Source organism: Pagrus major, chromosome 9, assembly GCF_040436345.1.
Source record: "Pagrus major chromosome 9, Pma_NU_1.0".
NCBI classification, from domain to species: Eukaryota; Metazoa; Chordata; class Actinopteri; order Spariformes; family Sparidae; genus Pagrus; species Pagrus major.
The window spans coordinates 22,728,956-22,740,065 of NC_133223.1; the positions used below are offsets into that span (position 1 = coordinate 22,728,956).

The 11,110-nt window shown below is 45.1% G+C and overlaps 1 protein-coding gene across 1 annotated transcript in view; it reads right to left on the minus strand.

The window, feature by feature from the left end:
• Nucleotides 1-9,346, minus strand: part of LOC141002679 (E3 ubiquitin-protein ligase SH3RF3-like) — a 109,346-nt gene extending 100,000 nt beyond the window's left edge. Inside the window, exon 1 of the mRNA XM_073474056.1 lies at nt 8,784-9,346. Coding sequence (XP_073330157.1) covers nt 8,784-9,206 — 423 coding nt within the window. The 5' untranslated portion in view covers nt 9,207-9,346. The remainder of the gene's footprint in view (nt 1-8,783) is intronic.
• Nucleotides 9,347-11,110: the final 1,764 nt, after the last annotated feature.

An 11,110-nucleotide genomic window follows, 5' to 3' on the forward strand; every position in this document is an offset into this window, starting at 1 on the left:
CTGTGGGCAGCCTCACTGCAAACCATTGAAAATCCAATTGTGCCTTGTGTTTACTAGTGGAAAATATAAGTGGTAAACAAACATACAAGCATGCAAATAGATGAATGCATACTATATGTTTGCAAGAACACTTTTGTGCACACACACACATACACACAATGAATAAAAAAAGACACAATTCCCAAGATATCCCAGGAGGCACAGAGCGCAGTCATCTAGTTTTAACTACTCCTTAAAAGGCAGCGTATGCATGAGTGTGTGCGTGTGTGTGTGTGGAGGGAAGCTTCATTATGTGGTAACACTGAAATTAATCAAGATCTCTGCACATGGACATCAGAGGAAAAGCAAGAAGGAAGATGAGAAAGAATGACTAAAGAGCGACCGAGGAATAGAGATGTGTTTGTGTGCGAGTGTGTTCATTTAACAATCTGGGTTGAGAAAGGTTGAGAAGGCAGAGAGAGAACTGCTACACACACACACAAACACACACACACACACACACAAACACACATTCGTGCATAAAGAGAGAAGTGTGTCCAGAGAGATATTCTCAGACTTGAGAAGATGAGTTGTGTGCGTCTGTGTAGCCAATGCGTGTGTGTGCGTGCGTGTGTGTGTGTGTGTGTGTGTGTGTGTGTGTGTGTGTGTGTGTGTGTGTGTGTGTATACTGTGTCAGACCTTCGTTCAGTATTTATGAACTGAGGGGGTAATGTGAAGGTAATGACTGAGAACTTGTTGTTTACTGCAAGAGATCGTTAGTTTATATCATTAATGAATGTGTGTTCGAGTCTGTGTACTGTGTGTGTTTGTGTGTGTGTGTGTGTGTGTTTGTGTGTGTGTGTGTGTGTGTGGGAGAAGAAACACAGAAAAATGAGGCTCTGTCTTATTTTGTTATTGTAGCGGTGAGGGAGATATCAAGATTAAGTATGAATGGAGCTGTAGAGCAGGCAATGTTGTCGGATAGAGCGTGTGTGTGCTTTTGTATCTCTATGTCTTGAGGGTGAGGATTTTTGGAAAGTGAGGACGTTTTGGTCAATAAACTTCTTAAAAACACCACGGTTCTTATAAAGACTTAGTTTGAATTAGGTTTAGGTTAGATGTGTGGGTGTGTGTATATCCTTAGTACAATACAACACAAAAGACACAGGTTTAAAGGATCATTACAGGCCCTGGCAATAGACGATATCCTTCTTGAAACCCCCACCTAATCCTTACACACACACATTTGGGAATGACAAGGCAAAGCGATGTCTCACTCCAGAGATGAAAGCAAGTAGCGTCGTTGCTGCAGTAAGTTGCCAGGGTAACCTCGGGCGTCACCGCAGCAACCCCAGGTAAATACAGGTAAGGGTGAGGATCAAGGGTTGGGATCATTTAGACACGCTGCTTTGATGGGAACTGGACAGGCGGAGTGCAGGCAGCAAATTGCAGTCGGTTTTCCCGCAGCTGAGGTTATATCTGATGATAAAACTGTGCTTGTGTGCAGAAACAGAAGCTGATCACAGCGTTGCCCTCTGCTGCAGTTTGCGTACATATATGATCATTGATCAGCAGCACATTGGGTGTCTGACATCAGTTGGTTCAGATGTGACATTTGATTGTCAGAGCTCTGGAGTCCTATCACGATGGTTTGCGTCTCAGAAGGACGTGATCCTAGTGCAGAGCTGCTCAAAACACGCTGTTCAGTACAGATAATCTGGTACTGTGAGGGGTTTACAAATCCAGTATAAGCCTCCTGAACTGCCTACAGCAGGGCTGCCTCCATAACGCCTAACATGTTTGACATTTACCATTAAAATCTGTATGATAACATCGGAAATCTCGGAGCCGGACCACAACAACCAATGAGAGAGGCATCCTGGAGCAGCTGGCGGTGCTGCCAAGCAACAGTAAACATTCTCGCCCTTGGGGCTAACGGTAGCTAGCATACTGCTATTGACAGAAAGTTACCCCCCAGATCCTTTGGCCCGTCCTGGCCACATTACGGTCGGACTGCAGCCGAGTCAATTTGCACACGGCAGATTGAGCCAGATAGGAAGAAAGACAGCTGAATGGCATAGTGCATCGGCCAATTTTCAAAATAAAACACCCTATGCCCACTGAGCTCTACAGCACAACTAAGTCGAAAAATATTAACAACAGACACTGCCAGTGGAAGGGGTTAAAATCTCATCCAGACTTCAAACTTCTGCTTTTGTTTTTTTCCCACTGCAACACATTACTACACAAAAAGTAGCACCACGCTAATCTCCATTTTGTTTAGGTCTGCTTCCCCATGAGATCTTGTGAGGGATCACGGGAGGTGGTGCATTGCTCCCTCTGGGATGATTACTTTATCTGTAGTGTGTGATGTGCCATTATTTTTAAAATCTTGTAGTGTGTGCACGTTTAAAATAAGAGAGAAAATAACCTGTGGGGTTTCTCCTCATGTGTACAGTTAGTATTTCAAAAGTCCCGTAGCGTGAGCCCAGCTTCAGTCTGCAAAGCGCTGCCAGAGTGTTGTTTACTGTTCATTCAAAATGAATTAATATTGAATGTGTCCAAATTGCAACAAATTCGACACTGCACTTCCTTGGGTCCTCAGCAACACGCCTGCCAAGTGTGAAGAAAGTCAGATGAACGGTTCTTGAGATATGACAGAGATTCTTTGCTTTATAGTTAGATTGTATTCACGCTCCTGAAGATGTTTAATACTTTCAACACAGTAAAAAAAATAATCGTCTCCCAGACAATTGTAAAAATCTATCCTTGACATGTGGAGGATCAGATAAGTAGACAAGCCTCATGAATACCAAATAGGAACCTGGGTTAGTCACTCGGTGTAGGAGAGAGACCATGTTTAAAAGCTCCCCCTCCCTCAAAGAACAATCACTCCAGGAGGACACATACCTTCCAAGGCCGACCAGCCGAGGCCAGCAAAAATTCATGACTCTCTAGGAGTCATCCACCAGTGTCGTTGCTACTGTAGGTGTGGATTAAATAAAATTTTAATGCCTGCTGTTATGAGCGCTCTACTTTCAAACCTTTGTGCCAACTAAAAACTTTTGATCAAATCAAAGTCAGTCAATGCAAAAGGTTCAGTGAACTTGTTTCTAGCTGGCTGCATGTTGTGCTGATAAAGCCATCAGATGAGTTCCTCTGTTGTCTGGAGGTTGAGATAAACTATAGTTAGTTAAATCGTGGGGGCTCTAATCACAGGATATTTACCTCATTAAATACATCATTCTATGCTGCATGCTGTCCTGTGTGAAAATTAGACTGCCCGTAACAGAGTAAACTGTTTCTACGAGTGCACAGCTCTGTATGTGTTCCATGTGTCCAAGGCCGTGATTTGGCAGGAAATGTGCAGGATGACATATGGCACAAAGACTCACTTTGAAGTGTTCTTCGAGTGAGCTCAGAAACAAATACACAAACTAGAAAGCATATACAGCGTGCATAACTCCACCATGGCTGAATAATCCTCTGAATTTGTTATGTCAGTAATGAAAATTGTTTTGAAAATCTGTTGAGTGAATCACTGGATTGATAGACATTCACAACATGCATGTGCCAGATTTCTGTCTTTTGAGTTAGTGTAGCACTCAACAAGAAACTAGAGAATGCATTTAGGGAAAATGTCTCACACAATGTTAGGAAATACTTTTACAGCTATTGAATTTATATGTGGCACCTGGCCTGACATTCCATCAAATTTACCCGTAATCTGGTGACAGGTGTTTGGGATACCAGGCTATCGAATGAACACACAAACAGATCATCAGGCCTGAAAACACATCCTCTTTGGAAGCAGTGACAAGAACAGTTTCCAGTAGTATCAGCTGTTGTGAAGTTATTAAAGACCTGAAAAAAACTGAATAATCACAACAAAAAAAGTTTTTAAAAAAAAAATCTCACTGAAGACTAATGTATTTCACCTTTTTAAAGTTACAGTATTTAAGTACGTGAAGCAATTTACATGTATTAATCACTTTCTATTTCCCATGTGTGAACGTAACATAGAAAATGAGACCTCCCCCAACTTTCCCAGTACCCTATAAAAGCCTGTGGGCACATTTCTATGAAAAGGCAAGATCCTGGGAAAAATGAAAGGATGTGACATTTACGCACACTCCCGGGTGCCTTGCCTTACTTTTGCTACCCCAGAGTGCCAAAAGCGTGCAATTGAGTGCCGAAGTCACGCCCCTTCACGCCCCCTCATGGGACCTTATTTCAGAAAAACTTTGTATGGTAGTGAACGGAGAGAGACAAATCATTTCGGATCCCACTTGAATTGTGCCATGAACTACACATACGGTGTTTGTGAATTTAAAAAGATGATTTTTCAACTTGAGAAAGTTGCAGTTGTGAAATATAAGACTGTGAAAATACATCATTATAAAGACTACATAGTGGCGTTAGTGACGTCTCGTTCTAACTTAAACACCGTAGAGCTGCTCCTGTATATTAGCAGCTCACTGACGAACTCTCCTTTCACATAACTGCAGATGGCAACATGACCAGATTTACTGTTTTATTTTTTTAAGTACCTTTTCTGTGTCGAGGCGGCGGCCATGTTGGTGTTGGTGACGTGTGTTGAGCGGGACGATGTAGTTCACAGGGCGGTTTAACACAAAACTAGATGGTATTTTACTTTAATTACGACAAACTGTGACTTTATTGACTCGGAAAATTAGCTTTTAAATTGACATTATTAATAATAATAAAAATGTGATATTGTGGATTTACCTGGCTAATATTCGCTAATGTTAGCTTTCTTGCTAACGCAGATGAAGTGCTGGCTAGCTACCGTAGCAAAATACTGTCTTGAGTGGATACTGTCAGCTAATTCATCCAGACTCCGAGGGTTAAACTGGCTGGTTCACTGGCTAGCTTGCCATTTGCAAATTACTTTATCAGCTAACTTTAGGAAGCAACCAATGCCAGATCCATGCAGCATTTACAAATCTCAGCTACCTGTATCTGTTTTGCTATCAACTTTCTGTATTTTTATTTATTTTCAGCCTTATCATGAGTTGAAGCAGCAACATTTGGTTTACTGACAGACTTATCTGAGACTGATTCCTGATGGACATCTTGTCCTTTTTTTTGTAAAAAAAAAAACACTAACATTTTCACACAAATGTCTCACAGTCCCATGATTCAGCTTACACGACACTCTTACATTTTTAGAACAACTCGTCTGTTTGCAGACTGTATGTGTCTACACACACCTGTCAGGGGAACAAGTGGCGAGTCATCTCCGCAACAGCTGATGTACAGCACTGCAACTGAGGGACCAGTTAGGGGGTTGCCAAAGTCATCAACTGCTAACAGGCTCAGCATTTCTTGTTTGGGGTAAATGAACAAAAAAACAAGCGACTAAGCACTTGAAGGCTTGACTCAGTGCCCGATTCAGCACAGAGAATAACACCGAATAGGTATGGGGAAAAATACAAGATAATAATCTGTGTTATGATTATTCTAGGAGTGTATTTTACTTCACTGTGTCCTGGCAAATTGTTTGCCCCTGAGAAGTTAATTTCACACAGAAGTTGGAGGAGAAGAAATCATCAACCTTCACAACCTTGGTCCAAGCACGAAGATGGTGACGGAGGCTCTAAGAGCACAAACAGCAGGGAGAAATAAAGAAAAAGAAAAGCTGGTCTTGCTGCTGACTCAGCATGTCTGCCTCTTCTTCTATTACCATAGCAACACATTCATTCTCATCTACAACCCTTAATACTCGATGTGGAGTGCTCTGTTTGACCCTTATGACTCCCTCAATAACTGTGGTGGTACTGCATTAGAGTGTCACTCAAAGGCCGATTTAACTCCCTTTGCAAGACCCCTGCTCTTTGTGTGCAGGGGGGGAGGTGTACATCCACGCACACACACACACACACACACACACACACACACACACACACACACACACTGTTAGAGCAGATTAATTCACACTTTCATCACCAGGCCTTGGTCCCAAGAGAGCCTGGAGGAGACTTGGGCAAAGTGACTGCGGGGGATTGAAGAGGGTAATGGGTTATAGGTGTATAGTGCATAGTGTGTGTGTGTCTGTGTGTCTGTGTGTGTCTGTGTGTGTGTGCACTGGGCAATAAAGGCTGCGTCCACTCTGGAGGGCTCTCTCCATGGGGTCCTAAAACAAACACAGACTGGCCACCACTACGCTCTTTCTGAGTGTGCGCTGTGTGTACATTGTGTGTTTTCACGTGTATGTGTGTGACTCAGGTTAACAATCTATCACACAGCTTCTGAATTTCCTCTCATTTCTCTTTACGTCTTGTTTCCAGCCTTTCCAGTGTGAGGACTGGCTGCTGTTTCCTGTTTCCTGACACTGTAAAGTGGCTCCTGTTGGATTTGAAACTGTTGGTTACACTCAATTTATTTGAGACGTTCCTTAAAGGGGCTCTATGTAACAAACTGTAGAAACGTATGTGTATTAATCTCTTTTTTATTGGCCATATGTGAGAGGACTGTAACATGACGTGAAAAATTAGACCTTCCCCGTCTCGCTCGGTTCCCTTTACAAGCCTGTGGACGATTTGTTTAAGGTGTTTACTGCTGCTGGACCGTGGATTTCTTTGTGAAGGACTCGGGTCGGATTTTCCACAATGGTCCAAAGGATGTGACTTTATGCACGTTCTCGAGTGCCTCGCTAACAGAGTGCAGCAGTGGCTAACGTTTAGAAATGGAGTCCGCTAACATAAACTCACGACCGGCTTCCAGCACAACACAGAAGCTCCACAGAGCCCCTTTAAAGGATAAGTTCATCTAAAAATTCAGTTACTATCTACCCAGCCCAATGCTGATGGTCAGGTGAAGTTTCGTAGTCCACAAAACATTTTCTGGAGCTTCATAGCAAAACAGCGTTGCAGTGTTCTCCTAAACACTGAAGTAGATGGGGATGGCTCCACACAGCTCATCAGGCAAACTGATTTGAAGATGTATTATTTACACCCTTGACACACGTTCAAGCCTGTGCACCCACTTTAGATGGGGTGTGCGCTAACGCTTCTAGCTGAGCAGCTGCAGGGAAGATTTCGGCTTTTAAAAGGGGGAAAATTACATCTTTTCAAATCAATTCGGGGGCTCACGGCTTCCAAAGACTTGGCTTATGCCGGACGAGCTGTACGGAGCCATTTTATGATTGTTTAAGTTGTTTTTTTACATTTTAAAACAAGTCCACATCTACTTCGGTTGTTTAGCAGGATGCTGCAACACTGTTTTGCCGTGAAGCTCTTCTCTCCTCTAAGCTCTGTATGAAGTTATAAGCGCTTGTTTAAACATTATGAAATGATCGATGACTTTGCCTTTTCTGCAGTTTGAATCCAAACATGTTGCTACTCTTAAATCCCTACACTGCAGCTCGTCTCTTGTGTGCACCAGGCATCAAAATTGGCCTGCAGGGACCGCTAAAGTTTATTGAGTGAATTGAAATTGAGCGCTAAGTGTTAGTGGAAATGTCACTGAGGGTTTGGATTCCTGTTCATCGCCGTGAATGAGTGACTGCCCGCCGCCGCTGCACTCCATCACACCAGAGCGCTCCACTGCTTCAATCAATGGCCAGCCGCCGCCTGAGAGGGTCTCGTTGTGCTGAGTGCTGTATGAGGGTGTGAAAGCTGATGACAAAAGCCTTTGTTAGCCTGATAACTCATTGCATCCTCGTTGTTGGGGACATCACGAAACTCAGAGAGGCAGCTGCTGAGGGGAAGACATGAACACACCTGCCTGCGACCACCCTTACGCACTCCAACTCTGAGAAATCCCACTGCATTTATCAGCTCACCTTAGACAAATACAGCATATCCGCCTCAACAAGTCACAACATGAAGTCTGTAAATGTTGCTTTTCTTTAAAGGAAATCAAGCTGTGAGGGAGGTGAGGTCATGACAATCACTTGCTGAGTTTTTCAAGATTTTAGATTAGATAGATCCAGTCGAGGGAACATTTCCTTGCAGCCTTATCACATTTTCTGTCTGATTGCCACATTACAGCCACATTCCTCGACACATCTCTCATTACTGCTGGGAGACAATGCGCTGGATGCACTGCATAGCGAGAGCAACAGGGCTCTCCATTCCTCTCCCATTGAGCTCGGGTTATGAAACCTCACACTGCTGCAGCCTGTGGGCGACTGGGCTTCACCAGGACTATGGCAACAAGGGGATCGCAGACAGGTGACCCTCTCAGTCTACACAGTGTGTCTCTCCTCCTCTCTCAGTTCAGTTTAATTACACCTCAGTGGGATCACAGGATGCTCGAGTCACATCTGGGAACATCACAGGCACAACTGGTGAGGACAGCAAAGCAATCAATAGACAACAATGTGCATGAGTCAATAGTGTCATCAGCAACCCACAGCCAAAGAAAAACTCTGAGTCTACTTCCAAGTTTATTCCTCATCGTTGTTGCCAAACAATCTCTGCTGCAATCAGCCTCACTGCGTGAATATTCAGAGCACAGTGTGTAAATGTGCATCTATGTAACCGTGCAGCAGCTGGAGACCAGTGCAGGCAGCATGCTGAACACGCTGTTCCCCATCTCCAGCGAATATCAGACATAAACAGAAGGGAATCTGTCCGCACGATGGTCCTCCAGAACCACATTCTGCTGCTGCTCCGTGGGAACCGATCTTAAAGTTGTGCTTTGTGCATGCCCAATTGAAAAGGGGCTCGTAAAATCGTAAAACTGCGGGATGTGGGTGTTTTTGTGAAACATTTAAACATAGTTTCACAGAGAGAGGCGCTGACACATTCATTGCATATAACGGGAAAGTGACCAACCTTAACAGGAGAGCTCCTGGTGGCGACGGGCAGCTCTCTAATCGCACTGCCCGGGGGAGAAGCGGATATCCCGGCTGCGTACCCCTGCAGCGAGCCCCCGGCGAGGGACTGCCTGCCGCCTGCTCCCACTCCTCCTCCTCCTCCTCCGCTCCCTCGCTGGGGCCGCTGCTTGATACCGTCCAGGAGGCGAACCAGGAGGATGTTAGCCGGCAGGTCGTCCACCCCGCAGTCCACCAGAATGCGGCACTCCGGGCAGCGGAGCTCGTTCCGGGAGCTGAGGATGTTTTCCAGGCAGCGGCGGCAGAAGGTGTGCTGGCACGGCAGCACCTTGGCCGTGGTGTCCAGGCGCTCCAGGCACACCGAGCACTCCAGCAGATCCAGCAGCGACGAAGACTCGTCCATGTCGGCGGAGAGGGTGAGCATCTGGGCTTCAGTGTCCGTGGGGACGCCGCGGCGACTGGTTCGTGTACCGGAGAAATGAACCGGGGGCGCAGAACATTCTGGGAGGCAGCCAGCGGGACGCGCCACGACCGAGTCCCCCCGCGCAGAGCACTTATTACCGGCGTGTTGTTGAAGCTCTCCTCCGCTGATCCGTACCTCTCTCCGTCTCCCTCAACGTGTTTCTGTTTCTCCCTTTCTCTCTCTCGCTCTCTCTCTCCCCCCCCCCTCTCTCTCCAGCAGCTGAGCAGAAAGCAGTGAGGTCACGCTCTCATCATCATCATCATCCGCGCGCCGATCAGAAATGCGGGGCGCGCTCACGCACCACAGACAGATTGATACAGACGAGGAGAAAGAGAGAGACAACTACACCCAGCAGCTCCACCACCACCAGCAGCAGCAGCAGCAGCAGCAGGCTCACTTATTATCAGTCTCTCCTCACACCTTCACACCGGAGCTGGTGTCACACCTCTCCAACAACCCTGAGAGGCTGCTGAGAGGTTTCCTGTCATCTCACCTGCTCTGCGAGTGTTAATTCACAAAGTCCTCCGCTGTGATGCCACGTTTGATCAAGAGCATTAATGTGTGTGCTTCAAACATGGCTCACAGGCTGCAGAACAAACACCAAATTAAACTTTTTCATTTTTTTTTTTTTTGTGGGTTTCTCAAACCTGACAAGCGCAGACATCATCTTTATTACCTCATCGAAGTTGGAAAACGGGGCTTTTGGTAAAGAAGGATTGGTTTCTGGCGACACCTAGTGGCCATCAGTTGATCTTGTTTTGTGTTGTTTTTCCTCTAATCTCCCCAGTTTCATTCATTTTTACTGAACATGCTCTGTAATTTTCCACTATATAGACTACAAGACATGCCAGTGTTTAGTGAAACTAGTTGAACAATCTGACAAAAGTGTACAAAAAAACAATAATAACTTGCACCTTCAAGTGAAACAAGATAAAACAAAATACACCCTTTCCAGGTATCATCAGATTAAGTGTGATATGTGATGGGAATAGTGTTGCATGATTGCTCAGTTGGAGTTGCACAAACTGTTAGATCATGTTGTAAATCACATTATTGGCAGCCACAGATCAGATAAAGGGAGAAGCGTTTCCGCAGAATCGTACCTTCAGGATAAATACTGTCATGTGCTACGTGATGGACACAACACAGTCAAAGGGCAAGGAAATGTGTGTGTGTGTGTGTGTGTGTGTGTGTGTGTGTGTGTGTGTGGGTGTGTGTGTGTGTGTGTGTGTGTGTTTGTGTGTTGTGTCTCATCCATGACTGCAGGCTTGCTTTGCCTGTCCACCTGTTCAGACCTGCTCCTCTCTCACATTCAGCCCTGGAGGGGTAGCGAGGGAGTGATCGAGCCAAATGTATGTGTGTGAGCGTGCGTGTGCGTGTGTGTGTGTGTGTGTGTGTGTGTGTGACATAATGACGCCTTCCTGGGTGAGGGGTGGGCCCACTATTTACCACCCACGACGAAAAGCAGAGGGTGGACTGCTGGTGTACAATGACAATGAGGGAGTGTGTGTGTGTGTGTCTGTGTGTGTGTGTTGTGTGCAGCCTACAGCATTTACATTGATTAGGCAGACACTGACAATGTTGTTCACTTCACATGAAAAAGGACCTAAGTCACAGCATTGCAAAGGTTTTTTGTTATATATTGTTGATATTGTGCTATTTACTGCAGTCCGTGTGTGCAGTCGTATGTGTTCGACAGCTACACACAACAAAACAGCATTAATTAAATCTGCAAGCCACTTATTTTTATGTTTTTGTAGCTTTAATTTTAAATGTTATGTTTTGACAAAGCTGTGCTTATGGTCTGGTTAGGTTTAGGGACAAAAAAGACTTGGTTAGGGTACGGAAAACATCATGTTGTGGCT